The 23,415-nt window shown below is 39.9% G+C and overlaps 1 protein-coding gene across 3 annotated transcripts in view; it reads right to left on the reverse strand.

Moving 5' to 3' along the window:
• Positions 1-23,415, reverse strand: part of Mdn1 (midasin AAA ATPase 1) — a 129,761-nt gene that overhangs the window by 91,850 nt on the left and 14,496 nt on the right. For all 3 annotated transcript variants that reach the window (XM_087897210.1, XM_087897209.1, XM_087897208.1), the window contains exons 6-21: positions 22,820-23,059; positions 22,457-22,588; positions 21,088-21,191; positions 19,970-20,084; positions 19,021-19,205; positions 18,181-18,262; positions 16,238-16,333; positions 14,395-14,507; positions 13,107-13,255; positions 11,993-12,053; positions 8,482-8,693; positions 6,963-7,066; positions 5,929-6,073; positions 5,340-5,436; positions 3,067-3,180; positions 293-440 (exon numbers count right to left, since the gene is read on the reverse strand). In XM_087897210.1, the coding sequence (XP_087753336.1) occupies positions 293-440; positions 3,067-3,180; positions 5,340-5,436; positions 5,929-6,073; positions 6,963-7,066; positions 8,482-8,693; positions 11,993-12,053; positions 13,107-13,255; positions 14,395-14,507; positions 16,238-16,333; positions 18,181-18,262; positions 19,021-19,205; positions 19,970-20,084; positions 21,088-21,191; positions 22,457-22,588; positions 22,820-23,059 (2,097 nt within the window). The remainder of the gene's footprint in view (positions 1-292; positions 441-3,066; positions 3,181-5,339; positions 5,437-5,928; positions 6,074-6,962; positions 7,067-8,481; positions 8,694-11,992; positions 12,054-13,106; positions 13,256-14,394; positions 14,508-16,237; positions 16,334-18,180; positions 18,263-19,020; positions 19,206-19,969; positions 20,085-21,087; positions 21,192-22,456; positions 22,589-22,819; positions 23,060-23,415) is intronic.

A 23,415-nucleotide genomic window follows, 5' to 3' on the forward strand; every position in this document is an offset into this window, starting at 1 on the left:
TTTGTTTGAGACAGGGTTTCTCTGTATAGTTCTGGCTGTCCTGGAACTAGCTTTGTAGACTAGGTTGGCCTTGAACTCAAGAGATCTGTCTCCTGCCTCTATGGGATTAAAATCACGTGCCAACACCACTTTGCCCAGAAAAAAAAAAAAAAGAGCAGGGTACCTCAGTCCAAAATGTTACAGACAAAATTGACTGACAAGCACTGGCAGAGGTGGCATTTGGGTCCCACTCCTTCCCACTCATAGCAAGCCCATCCACCCAGCTGCTCAGGAAAACAGATATTAGAAACACCTCATAGAGTGAGCGCTGGATGCTGCCACATGGGTTGGAAGCTGCAAACCGTAAAGCCCTGCAGAGTGTCCGAAGGCTGTAGTGAGGTCTGTGGCCAGTTCCATCCACCAATTTGGTCCCAGATTCTTTCCGCAAAGCAGTGTAGAAGCTACAAAGAGGATGAAGTTCAGGCAGTTTTATTAAATAGTAATTATTTTCCTGCTATTTCTATGTCTTTATTGAAACTACAAAGGCTATTTTTTTTCTTTAAGCTTTTCAAGACAGGGTTTCACTGTGTGTGTAGCCCTGGCCATCCTGAAATGCACTATAGCATATCCACCACTGTTGAGCAATGGCACACTCCTTTAATCTCAGCACTTGGGAGGCAGAGACAGGTGGATCTCTGTGAGTTCAAAGTCAGCTGAGTCTACAAGAGTGAGTTCTAGGACAGACTCCAAAGCTACAGAGAAACCGTCTTCAGAGGGCTGAGGTCAACAGTGGATCGTGTCTTTTCCCAGTGGGGTCAACAAAATGGTGTGCAGCAGCCTGAGTTTAAGCAGATTCAGACTCAGCCCCTGAACAAGCTGTCTGGCCAAAGGATCACCCTAGCTCTGGGCAAAGACGTCATCGCCTAAGATGAGGAACAGTCAACTTTCTTGACTGGATCTCCTTGAAAGACCCATCATGTCCCATTATGCTGTTGAGGGCCATGTGTGGGTCAGCGGCCCTGCTGTGGCCAGGGTCTGGGTTGATGACCATACCATCACTTAATGACATGTTCACAGCCTGTGCTGTGGCCTGGATCCATATTGATGTCCATGGGCTGTGATGTCCAGGGGACCATACTGATGTAAGCAGGATGCGATGCCATCTTGAGACGATGGTGGTGTCCAGGTCTGGGCTACAGCCAATGTCTGAATTGATGTGTACAGCCTGCGTTACACCACAGGCCAAGCGGAGATCCCTGGCCTGTGCTGCTGCCTAGGGCCACGTAGGGTGTTTGTGAGCCTTGCTGTCGCCAGGGACACACATACTGATCTGAGAGGCCTGTGTTGCCACCTGAGACCATGGTGATGGCCAGGTCCCTGCAGTCACTGATGGCCGTCTGAGTCTGTGTTGAGTCGACATCTGTGGCCTGTGTTACAGTCTGATTCCATGTTAATACCATGGGCAATGTTGTCACTGAAGGGCACATATCATCATGCCTGTCTGTCACCTAAGGCAATGGTTAATGGTTGTATCCAGGCCCATGCAGCTGCTAAAGGCAAAGTCTGCATCCTGGTCTTTCTGAAGTCAGGTCTTTGCTATCTATGGCTGGTGCTACCACTGGAGGTCACATGGACAACCATAGTCTGTTGTGGGCTATGCTACTACTGGGGGCCATCCTGACCTCAGTGGCCTGTGCTGCTATGTAAGGCTATGGTGATGCCTTACCATGGTGCTGCCGCAGAGAGCCATGTCTGGATTTGTAGCTGAGTCTATGCTGATATCTGTGGACAGAAGGCTGGGAGGATGTCTGTGGTCTAGGCTGAGGTCTGAAGCCTTGTAGATGGCCATGATACCATCTGTGTCAGAGGGCTAGGTCTGTGTCTGGGTTCGTGGTCCCTACTACAAATGGGAGTCCTGTTCAAGGTCTGTGCTGACATGAAAACTCATATCCACCATGCTCCCTCAGACCAAAAAGAGCAAATCAGCTATGTTTGTAGTGATAATGATGACTGCAGAAACATGGTTTAGAAAGACTTGTAAGTAACAAACTCTACCACCCCTTTCAACAGTAAAAGCCTAAATAGGAAGCCACGGAAGAGAACTCTTTAAAACCATGATAGGATGCTGAAGTGGCGCTCTCCACAAGAGATGGATTCCAGCAGGGGTGCAAAAGGGGAAGGACTCAGTTCTACTTAAGGTGTGACTACACTCTAGTGAATATCTAGACAAAACAAATTGAACTTTCTTTCTTTCTTTTTTTTTGCTGGGGGGGATTGGAAAATAAAAAAGAATAAACAAGTATAATAGTTAGGCGTGGTATAATAGCTACGCCTTTAGTACCAGTACTCAGAAGACTAAGACAGCCAGGGTTGTATACAGAGCACCTGCTTAGCTTGTATACAACACCACCAAAAGTGCATGTGTAGGGAAGAGAACAAGCTGTAGAATACTAAGTAAATAGGATAGCTCATATCCTATTTTAACCCCTTCCCATATTATATCCCCTTCAGCAGGAAAGTAATTCTCAGAGTGACATAACAGTTTCCAGCTTCCTGAGTTAGCATTGCACCTCAGGCTGTCTGCACAAAACACTATGGTCTTTCCACATGGCCTCCAAAACATGAGAAAGAGACTCAAGGCCAACCCATACCACAGTTCTAAAGTCTATATATGGAGGTCTCTTAATACTAAACATAATCCAGTTTATAGAAGCAAACTTACCCCTGGCTTCCATCTAGCTACTATGCAAATTTTAAGTAGAAAAGAGACGGACAAAGATAAAAGACAAGCAATTTCCTAGCTTAGGAATTCAAATACTAAGCTGTGAACGTACAGAAGTAATAAAGAGAAAAGCACCTGTTGATTTTCATAGGTAGTATAAGGAGTTTCCTTATGAAAACCTGAGGGAATTCATAATAAAGCTTCAATCTCAAAGCAAATCCTTCTACCAGTTTTCTTTACATAGAAGCAAATCATGAAAACGTATGTATCTGCAGGGAACTTTTTTTTTTTCCCTTTGGGTTTATCAAGACAAGGTTTCTCTGTAGCTTTGGAGCCTGTCCTGGAACTAGCAAAGGAGAACCTACTTTACAATTCCTTGCACGGTGTTCTTGTTCACACTCAGTCCTTTCAGATAATCCACAATAAGAATTTGTAAGTCTTCTTTACTTTCTAGTTCTTCTACATAAAGTTCTGTGAACCTGTAAGAAAATTATTAACCAGTGGTAAGAAATTAGTATATCCCACATCATTCTCTAGGGCAGTGGTTCTTAACCTATGAGTTATGAACCCTTTCAAAAGGGAGTCATCTGAAAACACAAATATTTACATTATAATTCATAACTAGCAAAATTACAGTCATGAAGTAGCCACAAAAATAATTTTATGGTTGGGGGTCAGACTACATGAGGAACTGGATTAGAGGGTCCCAGCATTAGGAAGGTTGGGAAGCACTGCTCTAGGATGCAGCCTGGATTCTCCTTTGAAGTCAACCTCTCGGCTTCCAACAGCCCCCTCCTATGTAATATTCAACCTAACCACTCTGTCAGACCCACCCTCACAGCACAGAATTGAACCAGGAAATACACTGAGTCCACCAGCCTAGCATCCTATGTCCACCTGACTTCATTCTTCCCAAGCCTATTCTGAACTCTAGGCCTATTCTTCCTTCTGTCCACAGCAAACACAGAACTAATAAAAAAGTCCACATGCCCAGGTCTTGTCACAAAATACCAACAACACGGGCGATTAGGACAATAGCTTATCTCCAAATCCTACCAGTCTTGTAGAGAGAAAATACAGGAGGCAGAATTTAAAAGAACAATAATGAACTTGGTCAAAGAATTCAAGGAGTTTAAAGAAAAAAACAGTTCCACAAAGTTACAGAGAAAGAACGTAAGGAAAAGAAAGTTTTGAGTGATGCCCACAAACACAGAAACATTAAGTAAGGCTGACAGAAATAACAATTCAATCAGGAGATGGAAGCACTAGACAAGAATTGAAAAAAGAAAATAGAGGAAGCAGTAATGTGGGCTGAAGAGAGGAAGCATAGCAGAAAGACTGAAAAGAAACATGAAGCTGCTGTACGTATTAAAATACAAACAGCATCACTAACATGATGACCACAATTTATATACACATTTCAATATTAACTTAAAACCTCAACTTTGTAACCATATAGGCTGACTGAATGGCTCGGGAGAAAGCCCATCTCTCTGTTATCTGTAAGAAACACACCTTAGTTTAAAGACGGGTAGAACCCTTGGAGTAAGAGGATGGACAAACGTCTCTAATCAAATGGGACCAGGAACCAAGCAGGCATCAGTATAGTAACATCCAAAAGAACAGACTCAAACTAACACCAATCAGAGGGACCATCTATACCTGTATATACCATTCATCAAGGGAATAGGCAACCAAGACATTACTATCCTACCTTAAAAAAAAAGCAAGACTGGAGTGCCCAATTTCATTAAAAAAAAAAAAAAACTTCTTCTTGATTTAAAGACACAGATAAACAGGTGAATCTTTTTTAATTTAAGGCCAGCTTGGTATACACAGTAAATTCTAGGACCGCCAGGGTTACACAGTGAGATCTTGTCTCAAAAAAAAAAAACCTAAACACACACACACCCTCATGATTAAAAACTAAAACAATGTAAAAAAAAGCACACACTTTAATAATTTTAAAATTATCTATAACATTTTCATTATTTCTTAATAATGGAAACAGAATTCTGAACAGGCTTTCTAAAACATACACGTTATTTATGATATGTGAATGATTTATGGACAAGCATATTACATTTTTTCTGCAGAGTCAGAGGACAGTTTGCAGGAGTTAGGTTTCTCCTAACATGTAGTTTCTGGACTGAATGCAGGTTCTCACCTTGGCAACAAGCACTTTTATTCTTGAAGCCATCTTGCTGGCCCCTAATTGACTTTAGAGACTATTTCCAAACATGAGACAGCGCAAATATTAGTAACACTAAACCTTATTCTTCAACGTTACATGCAAAATGCCCAAGCTAAGCACTGAACAGCATTATGTTCTATAAACAAAATTCCCCTAATAGCTAAAAATAAATTGTAGTCAACAATACCTATTTAGTACCGTACTAACTACCAAAGAACTAGTATACAGTCTAGGATCAACTTGTAGAAGCAGCATAAATAATAAACAATACTAGAGAATGATTCTCCAGGTTTCTGGACTTTTATATACCTACAAGCTATAGACAAGACAAGTAACAAATAACGAAACCAAGATTCCTCTACCAAGAGACCAATGAATTTTAACACTGTTTGAAATCTGGATATATAAAGATTAACAAAAAAGAAAAGGAAACAAAATCCTTACCTGTTTCTTATTCCTGGAGGGAGATTTCTTTTGCCCACATCAGTAGCTGGATTCATGCACGCAAATAAACGAAAATCAGGGTGCCGAACCAGTGGCTCTATTAGGAGAAAATGGAAAAAATCCAACTTTTAGCATTCAAGTGACCTGTCTCAGGACCCCAGCGTAGTCGCGAAGACCCCAGGTCCAGCCAGGTTAGTGCTGGCTATTCCACCAGCCATGCCTTTCCTGAAGTAAGATCATGTTCAGGCAGACAGCACAGGCTCGCAAGTGCACACATACACACTCACTGCTAAGTCATGCTGCTGTTCAAACCTTTCTGGTATGTTGTTTACTTCTAATTATTTTTTTTCATTACCTAAGACCTATGTGTGTATTTCTTTGGACAGTGTCTGCATATCTACATCTTAAATGCCTTGACAAATTACCTTATTCTCTGCATTCCCCATAGCACCTAATAACAGTTTAATCTGCTTCCACAGGAACTTATTAACTTAATAAAAAACCCCACTGGAAGCCCCATGTAATATGTCTAGACAAAAGAATTCACTTTTAACTGACCAAGACAAACCCCAAGGGGATTAAATGTTACCTGTGTCTCCTCGATCAAGCAAAACCAGAGAGCCAGAAGATCCTTCAAGTAAACCACTCAGACATTCCAGTGTTTCAGGAGCAGCCAGGTTAATCTCATCTAATAAGATCCATTCTCCTTTCTTTATAGCCTGAGCTAAGGTACCCTGGAAGATAACATATTTCAAGTAAAGACACAGCAAAAGTAAGTTAACACAAGTAAGGTTAAGAACAGAGGCAAGGACATATTTTTCCCACTAATGAATATATACTTTAAATAATAAATTCAGGCAGTTGGCAGTGTTAGACTGTAAATGTAAGGTAGTTTGGACTGTAAATGTCCAAAATGGTCAACTATCTTTAAGCCTACAAGGTAGGATGATATAAACATGAGTTATATGGATGACCAAGTAAACATACAACAAATTCAGATGATGGAAAACACCCAATTGGTTCTGAAAAGCACCCAAGGTGGGGATGGTGGGATGTGCCTTTGATCCCAGATCTGAGTTCCAGGCCAGCCAAAGTTACACAGTGAGACTCTGTCAAAAACAAACAAAAAAGCACCCACAAGATTCACACCAAGACCTCAAAATTTCCGAATCAGGAGTGTATACTGTTTGTAATTCACAACCTATCACAGCGTATACTAAAGAATATCAAAATGAATATTCAGCCCTACATCACTGATGTTTAATTTAATCAAAATAGTGCACAAAATAGTCCACAGCACACAGGAGATGAGCATGGTCTGAACCAGACCTAGGCACTGATCTAATCACATCCCCTTTTCGAATACAGACATTCACACAGACAACTAAGTTGGAGTTTGTGCTTGGTCCTATCATACAAAGGTGAAGTAACAGAATACACTATCCTCAATTAAATATTTTCTATCCTCATTAAAACCCTAAATACTGAGAACATTGCTTCTCCTTATATTATCTGTTAAGTATCTTCTGTGTTAAATAGCAGGCACAATACAAATAATAACCCTCAACAGACTTTATTCTTCATCAAACTAACATACACACACATAAATAATAAATAAAATACCTCCACAAATGCAAACAAAAGGGCATTTTCCGTCATTTTCATTTGTTGCTGGGCGTGACTGAGTCTAAGGCCAAATGTTTCCCATTTCTCCTTTAGAAGCAGCCCTAGGAAAGAATAAAGAAAAGACCTTAAAATTCAAGTACAATGGTTTGAGTCTTAAATGTCCCCCAAAGGCATATGTTTTAAATGTATGTTCCTTATCTAAAACCACTCTTTTAAATTAAGATTCATATTTGTTATTTTAAATATCTCTCTCTCTCTCTCTCTCTCTCTCTCTCTCTCTCTCTCTGTGTGTGTGTGTGTGTGTGTGTGTGTGTCAGTGTGGGTGCCCACAGAGAACAAAAGTGTCAGAATCCCCTGGAGATGGAGTAAGCCAGCAGACAGGGGTGCTGAGAATCTAGGTCACTCTCTCCCCAGAACCACAGATTCTTAACCACTGAGCCTTCTCTCTTAAAAGTCCATGGAACCTGTTAGAAGGTGAAAGCTGGCTGGAAAGAAATAGGCTTCTTGGGACAGGCTTTTAAAAACTAAACCCTGGCCCTTAGTTACAGCTGCTCTCTATAGAGTTGGCAAGATGCCTCAATGAATAAGGCCTGACAGATCTGACTTCCATCCCAGGAACCCACATGGTGGAAAAAGAGAACCAACTTCCAGCTGATCTCTGCTTTGAGAGTCACTCTGACGTGAACAACCATCACCTTATTCTCCTACTGCCACAGATGTTCCTGTTTGCTGCCACACCTCTTTATCCATCTTTTTTTTTTGGGGGGGGGGTGGATGGGGGTCCCAAGACAGGGTTTCCATGCGTAACAGCTCTGGCTCTCCTGGAATTCACTTCATAGACCAGGATGGCCTTGAACTCAAAGATTTGCCTGACTCTGAGTCCTGAGAATTGTGATTAAAGGTGTGTGCTACCACCACCAGACTGGAATTAATCTTAAATCACAGGTCAAAATAAATCTTCTCACCCTTAAAGTTGTTTGTCATGTATTTTGACCAAGTGATGCAAAATTATGTAAACATACTGTTTATAAATATAGTATGACTTTCTAATACAAAAGCATAAAACTTGTGAAACACAAGCATGTTAAGCATCTTAGACAAAGTGCAAAGGACTAAATCCTTACAAATGCTAACCATGTGCCAGTCACCAAGAGCTCACTTATACGTGCACTCTGTGTTGTGCTTCCCCTTAGAAGAACCTTTGAAGTAGCTGATGTTATTACCATTTCATAGGCGAGGAAGGAAAGTGAAGACCACTAAGCGACCAAAAGTTTGTTTACCGTGAAAGCCAGTTCTTTCTCAGAAAATACGTCGTCCTGATTACTAGGCAGTGCTTGTACACCAGCACTATCTAGTGATCATAATAGAGCCATGTCTACAATACAAGCATGGCAGCAGGAACACTTCAAAACTAGTTTTGCCTGAAGACCTACAAAGCTCCACTTTTCTCCTTTTACTGAATTCATCTTTTATACCTACAAGGTGAGTCCCAGTGTCAAGCCTTCCACATTCTTACCTGGTTGGCTCTCCCTCCCTTCCTTGGCAATAGCTGACTTCTGTACGTGCTGCATTAGTCGGAGGAGATCATGCCATCGTTTCTGCCTGTAGCAGGTCTGAATGTGTCCCAAGAAGGTAAAGTTTTGTTTTTTGGAAAACGTCTGGACAAACAGTTCCTCAAACGTATCTCGTAATGGCAGCCAAATAAGTTTATGGTCTACTGGCTTAAAACTTTAAAACAAAAACAAAACAAAACAGTAAATGTGATTTATAAATTCTTGAAGCAGAGACTAGGAAACGCAATGCGAACTAACCAAAATCAGAAATATGACAACACAGAATCTCCTAAGTCTTCACCTGTGATCGATCTTACCACTCCAACAATTTGACAGATTTATAATGAAAATTAAATATTTTAGATGAAAAGCACTATGAAAAGTCTGAAATTTCTACCTGGAAAACAAAAGGTATGTTATTTATTTTGCTATCAATCATATTTAAATGAACCCATATATGAAACTTGGTGACAAACCTGGTTTCAAGAAATTTTTATGGGTGGCAGATGCAGGCCCTGGTTGCCCAGGGACAAATGCTACTTTTAGCTTTGAGCAGAGAATAAAATAATGGAACACCAAACTTTCTTCACTAGTGGATTCTCCTCCTGCTTTCCAAATACTGGAATTACAGGCCTGTGCCACTGTACCTTACCTAGGCCTTTGTTTTTTGATTTGTTTTAAATGATAAATGTCATCAACCCTCATTATCAAAAATCAAACTCTGGGTTTTCCTGATGTTACACAAGTGCTCTCTCTATGCAGAGCTGTGTATATTCTCATTTATTATTCTGAGTTTAAGGCCAGCCTGGGTTACATAGTAAAACTTTCTAAGAACAACAACAAGGAACCAACCAAACAAAAGAACAAGAGCCACTAATTAGCTGGGAAACACAAACTGGACTTGGGAGAGGAAATTTAAGAAAATTAAAAGAAAAAAATCTCAAATTTGGGAAGGAAGGGATGGAAAATAAGACAGAGTGGTTATGGGAGGAGTTAGAAAGTCATTATATTCAAAGCAATTGTATAAAATTCTCATAGAATAAAAAATACTGTTTCAAAAACAAACCACATGGGGCTGGAGAGATGGCTCAGAGGTTAAGAGCCTCTTCCAGAGGACCTGAGTTCAATTCCCAGCAACCACACGGTGGCTCACAGCCATCTGTAATGAGATCTGGTGCCCTCTTCTGGCATGTGTATATATAATAAATAAATAAATTAAAAACATACACACACAAAGAGCATTGGGGTAATAAACACACAGACTGACAATCAGAAAGCCATCTCAGTGGAAATAACCTGAAAGGCTTTAAAGCTCTTTATTCTAAAGTACCTTTACTTGGAATAGATGTCTTTACAAAGACAGATTTGTAAACCACTCAGGCCTACAGAAGTTTTACATTTTTAATATAGTAGTTATATTTAAATGTATTTAGCATGGATATAAAAAAATGAAACTAACTATACATCTCAGGAATAGAATATTGCCATCTCTCTTTTTCTTTTAAAGATTTATTTACTTATTATGTATGTATACAGTGCCCTGTCTGTAGGCCAGAAGAGGGCACCAGATATCCTTACATATGGTTGTGAGCCACCATGTGGTTGCTGGGAAGTGAATTTAGGACCTCTAGAAGAACAGCCAGTGCTTTTAACCTCTGAGCCATCTCTCCAGCCTAGGAGTTTACCATATCTCATGGTTTATTACTAAATTTTGGGGTTTTTTTTTCCCCAAAATTATCTTCGGCCTGCTCATTTTAAATAAGATAGTCACATAAAATAAAAGACATGGTTTCAGAAAATAAGGCATGTTTCCACCTACATAAAAATGTAACGATTTCCTTTGGTAACTAAGGATATTGTATAAAACAGAAAAAAAAAGATTATCTTCTATTCCCCAAGGTTGTACAGAAACAAAACTGTACTTTAAGAAGCAATGGTTCAAATTCTTCATTGTTATCAAGGTACAGTCAGATTTCTACATGCTTGATATATTGGTATACTTACTTACCTTGTATATGAAGGCACTAGAGGGTTGGTTAAACCCCCAAAACAACAGGAAAAAGACAACAAAATGACCTTCCTTACAATGGCTGGCAAAATACTACCAATTCTTAGAGCATGGACTCAGACCATATTCAGTGATGCAAGATTAATATCATTTGTGTTAAGAATACTCATAAATTGCTAATTGCTAAAGACATATTTTAACAGAAACATGTCTAGACATATTTAAATAAGATAGATAGTATTATAGACGTGTCTGGTTAAAAACCAGACCTGCAAAAACATTTCTGTAGATCAAGGATTAAGACTCCATAACTGGCTGGGCGGTGGTGGCGCCCGCCCTTAATCCCAGCACCCGGGAGGCAGAGGCGAGTGGATCTCTGTGAGTTTAAGGCAAGCCTGATCTACTAGTTCCAGGACAGGCTCCAAAGCTACAGAGAAACCCTGTCTCGGGGAGAGAAAAAGAAAAAAAAGAAAAGAAAAGAAGAAAGAAAAAGAGAAAAGACCCTGAACTGCCTCCTTGGATCAACATAAGCATTGGGTCACATAACTTTCTGTTTTGTTTTTTTTTTTTTAAACTTTCTCCATCAAGAGCATTATCTTTGACCCAGGCCTGGTGGTACATGCCTTTAATCTCACTAAGCAGGGACTGGTGGCTCTCTGAGTTCAAAGCCACTCTGGTCTACATAGTGAGTTCTAGGCTAGTCAAGACTACAGAGAGACCCTGCCTCAAAAAACAAAGAACAATAAATAACTGTTTATTTGGTAACTTAAATATTTCTATGAACACAAGAACCTCAAGTGTCATTTAAATTTAAGAGAGGGGCCAATGAGATGGCTCAGTGGGTAAAGGTGCTTGTTGCTTGACAACTCCAGCATTTAGAGGGTGAGAGAGAAAATGAACTCATGGAAATTGCCTTCCTGCTCTGGCAGATATGCACCCTCAAGCACACAAAAATAAATTAATCTAATACTATGCAGTGCAACTTGTCCTCTGTCTTCCATGTGTGTGCTATGGCACACATGCATTCTCAAGCTCACACACCAGCTATTCCAATCCTGGGTTACATATACCAGCACAGTGGCACATGTGCTAGCAGCCACCTTGGTCTATATAATTAGTTCCAGACCAGCCATGACTATACAGTGAGACTCTGGCTCAAGAACAAACTGCACTGTGACGCAGAAAGGGGTACAGGTCTTGGCATAACCTCCAAGCAGGCTAGACATGCTTTCTGTAAGAAAACTATTTTCCAACTCCAGCAGTGAACATGATGTGTACTGTAACAGTGGGTGAACCACACTTACCCTCCAAGCAGTGAACATGACGTAGTACTGTAACAGTGGGTGAACCACACTTACCCTCCAAGCAGTGAACATGACGTAGTACTGTAACAGTGGGTGAACCACACTTACCCTCCAAGCAGTGAACATGATGCAGTACTGTAACAGTGTGTGAACCACACTTACCCTCCAAGAAGGTCTGCGGTGTCACTTTGTTGATTCATATTCACAACTCGCAAACGGTGACCTTTAAGAAACAGAGCAAAAGAATTACTTCAAACATTTAAAAGGAGCGAGGCAGTGATGGTGCATGTCTTTAATATCGAGCAGACCTCGATGCATTCCAGGCCAGCCTGGTCTACAAAGTGAATTCTACACAAGCTGGAGCTACACAGTGAGGACTTGTTTCAAAAAACCAAATGAAAGAAAGAAAAAAGAGAGAGAAAAGAAAGCTTACTGAGAAAAATCACAACACATTCCTTAAGAAGGCAGGGCAAGTTTACACAAATGCATTTTCTTTGACTTCTCAGTTAACTTCAGAAGTCTTAGAAGTCTTTAATATCTAAAAATTGAAACCAACAAAAAGATCCTTCAGCTGGGTGGTAGTGGCAAATATCTTTAATCCCAGGACTACAGGGGCAGAGGCAAGTGAATCTCTGTTGAAGGAGGCCAGCCTGGTCTACATAGTGAGTTCCAGGACAGTCAGAAATACATAGTAATACCTTGTCTCAAAAACACAAAAAATAAAAAGCAAACAAAAAGATCCTTCGATAAATTTAATTAGGATTAAATCAATATCCACAGTATAAAATACTACTTGACCATTAAAAAGAGAAAGGCATTTAAAACATAAACATAATTAAGTGTAAACATAAGCAAGTCTTGCCATCGACCTGTATTGTTATCCAAGAAGGCAGAGGCTCATAAGCAGGAGGTCAACCTGGGCTATACCACAAGGAAAACAGTATATATTTCATATATACATCAAAATACAATCTGATTTTGAAACAACATATACATGTAAGCATGTCTGTGTTTGTGTGTATATAGAGACAATAAAATAATTAAGATAATGCCGATTTGTTAATAGTGGTCGGTATTTCCAGGAAAACCAAATATAAGTGGAATAAGTCCACTTCAAACTTTAATAAACTTAGATTTATTATTTAGAAGAAAACAACAACATACACTCAGGCATGGTAATACATGCAAATAATACAAGCACACGGGTAACTGAGGCCAGTCCTAGTCTACAAGTTAAGGTCTATGCCCACCTCTTACCACCCAAGCCTCTCAATACCTGTGGCATGAGCCAAGTGTTGGACAGCGGAGGTTTTACCAGTTCCAGTCTCTCCCACTAACAATACAGGTTCCCCTTGACTGACACACACTGCAAGCTGCTCAAGGAGAACAGAGGATGGGCGGGTAGCAGCAAAAGTGGACTTCTTCCTAGGAAAAGGAAAAGGGGATTTACAAGTTGGCTGGGTCAGGCATGATGACTTGGGCAGAAAAATAACAAGTTTTAAGGCAGCCCAAGCAATCTAAAATATCCTACTCACAGCTAACAACCAGGAACATAGCTCAGTGCTTGCCTATCTTGTATGAGTCCAGCAGTGAAACAAAGGAAGTAAAGGGGAAAAACAAACATGCAGGCTTCAACCTTTACTTAGTGCTGGATGTAAGAAAACCAATCCAAAGGGAAATGAGAAAATAAGCCAGAGTGATTGTCATCATATTCTAACATACAATCTAAAAATTTACTCTGCTCTACAAACACTAAGCATTCATTCATCTGGTAAGTGTCACATACATTATTACCTGTGGATAAGATGCTAGGTTATGAACACACAAAACATAAGACATAATCTGCATGGCATATTCTTGAACAAATGACTATCAACACTGGCCTCAATACCTAACCTACGTAGGGACTGGAGAAAGCTCAGCACATAAAACCATTTACTGCCCACACTGAAAGACTAACCACCAGCGTTTGCTTCCTTAAAAGCACAAAATGGTAGGAGAAGAACTGACACCCCAAAGTCATCCTGTGACTTTTACACTGCATGCCATAGCACACAAAACCACATACACACATCATACATATATACAACATAAAAAATGTATCTTGGAAGTATTTGAACAATACACAAAATTATAATGTATTAATACTGTCTTCACACTGAAGTAGTCTAAACAGAATCTGTGAATACGACTTGTCTTGCGACAACACTGATCATATTACCTTGTGGTGGGTCTTTCACTTCAATGGCTGGTATGATTGCTACACACCTCAAATAGCACCATGTCAAAAACACATTTCCAATACACATTATTTAGAAATTTGTATGATACAAGCCAACAAGGAACTGACGCACTAGTACAGCCTGATATCCACCTGAGCTTTACTTCACTAAATAAACTGTAATAAAACAGATCAAGGACCTCCTCCTGTTCGTCCCAAGTTGCTAACAGCTATTAACATCTAGTTCCCAGAACGCATTCTGGGAAATTAGTATTCCTCAACATGCACCTAAGCAAGCATGCTCAGATCAGACACAATCCGCAGGCTCGAGAACTCTACTTACTTCTGTATGTGAACAGCTTCACTCTGTTTCCGCAGAAGTCGCACTCGACCTACTTGAACGTCTAACTCATTAATGACAATTTCTGGTTTATAAAGTTTACAGAAAAATTCAGCCTGTGGGAGAGAAAGATTTCAATTAAGTTAAAAACTTACCTGCTTTTAAACATTTCCTTAGTCAAAGTATCTTAATGCACATTTCTCATCAGCCCTTCTACCCTGAAAACAGTGTCTACTTTCAAGAAACCCAAGTTAGCGTATATCAACGGTTTCTTTTACTTTTCAAGTTGTTTAAATGCTTATTTAAACCCTGACCACACATCCAAGAAGTGGTAGGAAAGACAGTGTTAGTTGTCAACCTGACAGAAGACAAAGGCTCTGGCCCTGCCTGCTAAGGATGGTCCTCATATGTTAACTGACTCTAGGCAGGTGCCCTGGAGTACGTAAATGAAGGCAAGCTGAGCATCAACATTGAAGTATTCCTTGCTGTTCTTGATTGTAGATGCACTCTGACCCGCTCTCCCAAGCTCCTGTCTGCAACTGTCCTGTCTTGAAGGGACTCTCACATGGAACTGTGACCAAAATAAACCCTTTCTTAAGCTGCTTTGTCTGGGGGACTAGATCACAGCAACAGGAAGCAAAGTATCACTCAAATAAGACTCTGCCTAGATAAAGTGAACACACTAATATTTACCAAAACCTTAGAGAAAAAAATCCCACTCCTAACAAAATGTACATTGTTCTTTCACTATGTGTTGGTCAGTTTTACATTTCTAACACAGGGTAAGAATCCAAGGTATGAGGAAGAAAAGCCGCAGCAGAGGCTCCTACAGAGAAGTCATTCATCTCTTACCTGATCACGAAAAGAACCCAGAATAAAGCTTAGGTTTGGGCCAAAGAAAAGAGGCAAAATGCTTCAAGGGAGTCACTGCCTGCCCCAGTCAGTAAACACTGAATCATATAACCCAACCATGGTGGTTTCATGTCCTTTGCTTACTATGATGAACACACTTACCAGGTAAGTTCTTTTGGGTACTCCACTTCTGAGCCAAAACCACCCCTACTACCGCAAACGCTCAACACACCTGTTTACACTATTGCAATCACTGACATGATGTTTCAAGGAAGAATGCCTTGATTAACTCAGACATTTCTGCAGGCTTCAACAATACCAATACCATTACCCAAAGGCTTATCCCTTTTAAATATTACATATATTTCCCCTCTGTACACCAAATCCAAGACCTCATGAATGTTGAGCACAAACACTACCACTGGGTAACAATCTCAGCCATTCCAAAACACATATCTTGATCTAGAAAGTAAAAGGCAGGATATCACCAATCTCAGTGTTGAACCTAATGAACGTAGTTATTTGCATTCATTGGAACTATTTTGTTTTTCATCTTTAGGAAAAAACAATAAGCTGGGGGTACTGGCACACATCTCTATTCCCAGCACTCTGGAGGCAGACAGATCTGTGTGCTCCAGGCCAGAAAGAGCTACACAGTGAGGCACTGCATAAAAAAGAAATACATAATACTAAAATAGTAAGAAAAATCTGTACAAGAAAGCATAGACTAAGATTTTACTAAGATCATTCCTACCAAGAAAACAAAATGGTCACTAAAACACCAGAGAACAAGGTATGTATAATATCTGGGAATCAGGAGTAAACTCATTTTAAGAATGTATGACACCAGAGAATTACATTGGAAGTTTCCTATCCCTGACAGGTAGAAATGGACCACTAATGTATAAAGAGGAACCAACAGTGAAAAGGCCACCTTTGGGAAGGAACAGAGTCAAGCAGCCCAGCCTTCTTCCAACATGCAAGCAGCACATACCTTTTTCTTGGAAATGTTCAGTTTGCTTCCAATAATTTCTGCCATTTTCAATTTTTTTGTCTGCTCAGAAAGCATGGCAGTGAAACAGTCCAGAGCCTATGAAAACAACCAAGGGAAATGTCAACTGATTTTAAGAGTAACACATTGGGCTGAGGAGATGGCGCGGTGGCCCCGCTCCAGCAGAGGATCAGAATCAGTTTCCAGCACTACTGTTGGACTGCTCACAATCGCGTGTAACCTCAGTACTAGAGGATCTGATGCAATCTTCTGGTCTTTGTAGGTACCTGCATTTATAATCATGAACCCACAGACAGGCAGCCGGACATACACACAAAAAATTAAAAAACCTTTTGCAAAGCAATCCATTATTGAGTAAATGATATAATATCACTGAGTTAAGTTCTTGCTGCTTCTTGACTGTGGGTACAGCAGCTCAAACAAAAAACCCTTACCACAATGACTGCCATCATACAGAAATTATAGCACAAATACTCTATTTTCAACAAATTCTGTTTATTCACTAATAAAATAATATAAACAGAGAAGCATATTTCACAATGGCCAAAAGATAAAAGCATAAAGTTCCATTGGCAGCAGATTAATGAAAAAATGAAATATCACATATATAAGCAACTGGAATACTATTCTGTCTAAAAAGGAATGAATGCTACAAGGACTAATCATGAAAATATGCAGAGTGAGGCAGGTGGATTCAAAATACAACATACTGCATGATCGTATTTATGTCAGCATTTGAAAGTCACAATTAGCCCTCTCCAGAGTATTACAGAATAGGAAATTGAGCAAAAACTAAAGAGACTGGGGCTGGAGAAATGGCTCAGAGGTTAAGAGCATTGCCTGCTCTTCCAAAGGTCCTGAGTTCAATTCCCAGCAACCACATGGTGGCTCATAACCATCTGTAATGAGGTCTGGTGCCCTCTTCTGGCCTGCAGGCATACACACAGATAGAATATTGCATATATAATAAATAAACAAACAAACAAATAAGTAAGTAAATATTTTTAAAAAACTAAAGAGACAGATGGAATTTTACAGAAAGTTATCAGAGATTTGCTTTTGCATTCTCTTTTATGGGGGGGCAGCGACAAACTTGCTGCTATCACAGAGAAACCAGCACGCACATGGTGGCTCACAATCAACTGTAATTCCAATTCCAAGGACTCCAAAGCCTTACTTTGACTTCCACAGATACCAGACATGCATGTAACACACATGCACACAAACTGCATTTTACAAGGTTAGAGAGGAACAGCCTAAGGTTTTCAAACAACCAACCTAATATTGCCAGTAACCTAACAGGAACTGCCAAATGATAGAGGCTCTCTATAAGAGCTAACTGGACTCCTGTGCCAATGTCAGATTTAAAGAGATTTAAGGAAGTGAGAGTCTCATATGGCAAGAATTCACCTTTTGTGAGGCAAATATTAAACTCATTATCAGTTTATAATAGAATTATCCCCTAAAGACTGGACAGACACTAAACCAAAGATACAGATTTGGAGAGACTACATAGACTATAAAGACCACAGCTCGGTCTAGAGAGCTAGATCAGTAGTTAAGAGTTGCTCTTCCAGAGGACCTGAGTTCAATTACCAGCACCCAGATGACACCTCACAACTGTCTGTAATTCCAGTTGCAGAGGATCCCACATCTCACACAGACATACATCCAGGCCAAACACCAAGGCACATAAAATAAGTGAATAAAGAATAAAAAGACCCAGCTCTAGAGGCACTGTGATGCACCACACCGGCCCATTCTGTCAAGCTTTCGCCTCACGTCCACTGTGAAACCCTACCTCTTCTACAGTAACACCTGTTTTAAGGTAGTTATTCACTATATCTGACTAGCTTGAAGGCAGCTCAGCTTTAAATGGCTAAGGGAAGTAAATGGTAGCTAGAAGACAACCAACAGTATCTTACCTCCTGAAAAACATGTAATGATGCTGATGAAGATGTACTGTCAAAGCCATGAGCGATTCTATTACACCAGTTCAGGAGATCCCTTAAAAGCAAGCAAGCAAACAAAAAAATATAGGCTAAAGAGATGCCAAGTTATTATTTAGCCTTCTTAAGTCTAAATCTCCCTAATCTTCTACCAGTGTGGAAGAGAAAGTACTAGAGGTTAAGTCCTTAACCATACTCATTTCTCCTGTAACCATGTCAGACAAAGTAACAAGGAGGGAAAGAGACTAAATACTACCAAATTCAGGGGACCCACTCACTCCTAATTCCCACTGAGAATGGAGAGCTGAGGCAAAGAACTCATTACATGGAACAAATCCAGAAAGGCTTACTTCAGCCAAGTGTGGTGACCTTTCTCCCACTCGGGAGGCAGATACAGGCAGATCTCTCTAAGTTCAAAGGCCAAACTGAGCTATAAAATAAGTTCCACTACAGACTCTGTCTTAAGTGCCACCCCTGCCAAAAGATCTATTAATAAAGGACTTCTATTGAGAGAATGACTAAGGTAAACATTTAAGTTAATCTTTAAAACTTTGTTTTTGAGCTACGTGAGCTCTAAATCCTAGACTCGCTATACAGCCTGGACTACCCTGCAAGATCCTCCTGCCTCAGGCTCTTAGAATGCTAGAATTAGATGCATGTGCCCGACCCCGCTCAAAGGGGGATCTGATTTCATGATAAAACTCATAGGTTTAATCTGTAAACTTGACTTGTCAGGATCATCTGCTTCTAACTGGAAGAAGTTTCCAGCAAAGCTGTTTTTAAAGTATCAACTGAAAGCAGTATGTAGTCAGGTACCTTAGAGATAGTTCTCTTCCCTCCAGGACCACTCTTCTGTTTTCTCTCGAAACTTTCTGTGGAGCCTGTTCACAGTCAACAGAACTGTCACTTGGACAGCAATGTTTTTCTCCAGTAAGCTCAAGGTAAATGTCAAGTAAATGATCAGTTTCAGCCAAAAGGCTTGGATATCTGCTCTGAAGAATCTGATCCAGGAGAAAAAGAAAGAAAATTGAACAGCTGACAGTACCCACCCTACAGAATGGCAGAATGGTGCCCTAGTCTGAGTAAGGAGTTGAGCCCCGGCCCTAGTGCAGGGATGGGGAAAACACACAACTGCTGATACTAGTCAACCAAAAAAATAGATTTCTCTGTAAAATATTTCATCTTTACCAAGCATAGTAATTTGTACCCTCACCTGTCTTTGCCTCCACCCATTCTTAAAATTCCATGACCTTTCCCCATGACTTTCACTAAACTGTATGACATTCTAGTCATCCAAAATAGTTTAGAGAACAAAATCCAGATACCCAAATAACCAAGCCATAGGTACTCAAGTACCCAAATTAACTCCACAAGTACTACTTTGTTTAATCCTGAATATAATTCTATCAGCTTCATTATGCAATCTTAGCTAAAAATAAACGAAAAAGTTATATAGGAAAAAAATTAAAGCCGACCATAAAATAAGAGTCATTGACAAAAAGCAGTTAAGTTTTAAAAGACCGAAGTAGAATTTAAAGCACAATGTGTAGTCCTATTGGCTTCAATAGCTACTTAACACTGCAGTAGAGAGCTTCAAACTGGCACGTTCTAGATTTCATTCTAGATTCCATTCTAGATTTCAGATATTCTAATTAGGGATGCTCCTCTGGACTACTTCCTCTATTTCCATCTAAGAGGAGCTTCTGGAATTTTTCATAACAAAAAATAAAAATGAGAAGCATTCTTGATCTGCAAAACTGGATACCTCATTCAATTCTTTCTTGTCCAGATTATCCAGGTGAATTTTGGTCCAGTACTTGTCTAGCATAGTAGCATGACTATTCAGAGGCCGGTACCAACTTCCTCCACAGCTCAAGAGCCTGCATTTTTGAGGAAAAAAATACAAATAGCGACACATGTAACATTCAGGTTTCATGTTAGTCTAGCTATAGTCAATTTACTTCATCTGTGGGACACAAACCCCCAAGACCTATGAAGGATGACAGAAACCAGACAGTACAAAACGTACATACAGACACCAATAGTAAAGTTTTATTAATTAGGCAAAGCAAGAGATAATAAACAAGAATAAAGGCGGGTATGGTGTGATACATATTATGCTCACACCTGGGAGAAACTGAAGCTGCTTAACTGAGTTTGAGGGCAGCCTGCGTTATGCAGCAAGTATCTACAACAAAACTCTAAAATAATCAATTAGAAAAATATTACAAAAGCTATGGATTCTTATTTCTGTAATATTCCACTTAAGATTTTCAAATCCAACTGATGACTGAGCAACTAAAACCATGGTAAGGGAACTCATAGATAAATGGGGTAACTGTTATACAATTATGTAAAGGCTGCCATTTGATGCACGAGTATTTAAAAAAAGGAGCGAAGGAATTTTCACCAGAGTATTTTTAAATCACTGCAAATAATGCCATGGGGTGTTCAGATCTCAATGATAAGACTCTTCTGTAAAGCATAAATGACTGCAACAAAACATACTTGAGGGTATCAGCATGTTTAATAATAAGTTCATTGCTTGTTACCAAAAGCAACATTTGGAAATTGTTATAAATTTCCAGAATAAGGGGGATATATATTAAATGTTTATTCTAGACAAACTACATGCTTACATATTAACCATACTGCCCCAAGAATATGTCATTATTTTCTTTTAATGTACAAGGAAAAGCCTCTTAATGTTCCTTGCTCAATCAACTGGGACCACAAGTGATAGAGCTGAAAACTGAATTCAAGTCTCTCTAAGTTGTATGGCATCCGCTCATGTCCGGGTTTTGGGGGATAATCATAGAGGCTCCAATATACAGCATCAAGAAGAGGTTTCAAAATGGGAACAGCAAAGTCAGGCATACATACCTCCTGGTTGCAAATAACTGAAATGTAGGAGCTACTTTCAGACAATCACCTTGGCCAGGAATCAAAAGCTCTCCATTTTCCAGCAGAGGAATCAACACAGAAACCTAAATCATAAAACCACATTGAGACAGAAGCTATGAACAAACAAAAACCGTCTCCACATGATGGGTATATCCTTAAAGGAAACTCCACCCAGTTTTCACAATCAGATCTTTCTAATCAAATGCCATGTGGCTTTTCTGAGTTATCTACACTGCAATATTTACTCAATATTCACTGAGTGCTTAGTGGGGCCCAGAACCAAGCAAGACAGTAGGATGCAAACAGGACTTAAAAGCCAAGGGTCTTACAACAGATGGGAGAAATGCAAATGACCACACAGCATAATAAGCTTAATTCAGAAGAAATCACTGAACCTGCTCCAAAGATGAAAATACTCACTAAGTCTTAAAGAATGAGCTAGATTTGGTGGAACAGTAATGTCTAACACATAACCATTATTTTCTTCTCCAGGATGCAAAATTCAATATGCACTTAACTTGAAGAGTCATTTGTAAAAATATTAAAATCAATCTTAAAAAAAAAATCTATCTAAAGAAAAACACCTTAACCCTTAGTACATCTTTGTGGTCATAGTTAAGGATTTCAGAGGAAACAAAGACTACCACTTCACTGCAGAAGCGATCTTTCTAAAAGTCAAAATAGCCCACCATTAGGGCAAGAGCAATGCCAGCCCAAGGTCAGCATGGGCTACACAGCGAATTTCACAGCTGTAGAATGAAAAGTGTCTCAAATCAGGTGGTGGTGGCTCACGCCTTTAATCCCTTTCTCAGGAGGCAGAGGCAGGCGGAGCTCTATGAATTCAAGGCCAGCCTGGGTCTACAGAGTGAATTCCAGGACAGTCAGGGCTACACAGAGAAACCCTTTTTTGGGGAGGAAAGAAAACAAAAAACAAAAAAAACCTACAATCCATAATCAGTACTTATTTCTTCAGCAAACAGATGCAAGCACATTATTTCTGCCTTCATTTGTCCTCACCCCCCCAGTCTACAGCTGCCACATCTGGAAAGCAGGATCTCAAAGTTCCCCATGTATCGCTAACAGTTGCCCACCAGGTAATAAGACTGCTCACTATACTCAACCAATACAAGAAATAGCACAAAACATTTAATGAATACTCTAATAGGAGACAGACGAAGAAACCCATTTTTTAACCCAATTAAATGTCTTTAATCAGATTAGGCAGGTAACTATGAAAGAGCTTCCTACAGCATACCTAGTGAAACACCAACCCATCCCCAGGCACTGTGGATAAAATGTTCTCCAAAGACAAGATGCGTAGAGCAAAGGGTTTAGCAAGATGACGTACCACATCTAATGGAGCATAGTCAATATCCTCCAGAAGGATCCAGTGGCCTTTTGTGGCTGCCTGTGTCAGGGTGCCAGGTTGCCATACAAACTCTCCAGGGACATCTGTACAACGATACATGCCCAGTAGCATCTGTGGGAAAGAGGTTAATTACAGAAACCATACATTCGAGATAACAAGGCTACTTCCTTTGACAAGTCTATAAAATTTCAACAAGGAAAGGAGGCGTGTGAGGTTTACAAAGCTTATCCCAAAAGCCAAAAGTAAGGGCAACAACCATTTCTATGTTCCCTTAGCAAAACTATTAGAACACTGAAATTTGCAAACACACAAACCCAGAAATACTTGCAACTTCTTAATTACCTTACTGTCTGTCTGATCTCCAAGCTGGACTTTGAGAAGCTGAGGTTTTCTTCTACCTGTCAGTGCAGCTAAATGTTCAACTAAGGCAGTTTTGCCACTTCCTATTGGTCCCTCCAGCAACACTGCATTCTGAGAAGCCACCGCAACAGCAAGGGTCTGAAGATTTTTACACACAGACTCAACCAACACAAAGGACTTAAGAGTCAACTCCTGTTCCCGTGAAGAACTTCTGTCACTTGCCTAAGGAGAAAAGTGAAAAAGAGGAAGCCTATTTAATAAAAGACCTTCTCCCAAGAGACACAAGAAAAAGTTCTGTAACAATGCTTCTAATGACTTTACAATAACAAGCATGCTAACCAAATTTAGGATAATTTCTTCATATTTTTAATGTTATTTTTGTGTAGAGAAAAGGTTTAAAAAAGCTTTTTTTTTTTTTTGCGTAAATTTCCCAATCACCTTATGTGTATGGGCACTCTGTGTATGTTTGTGCACCACAGGGGTGCTTGCTGCCTATGGAGTCCAGAAGAAGGCATCTGTTCCTCTGGACCTGGAGTCATATGCAGCTGTGGGCTGGCACTGCCAAAGGTGCTGGAGCA

The sequence above is a fragment of the Myodes glareolus genome, chromosome 16 (genome assembly GCF_982192425.1).
Source record: "Myodes glareolus chromosome 16, mMyoGla1.1, whole genome shotgun sequence".
Taxonomy (NCBI): domain Eukaryota; kingdom Metazoa; phylum Chordata; class Mammalia; order Rodentia; family Cricetidae; genus Myodes; species Myodes glareolus.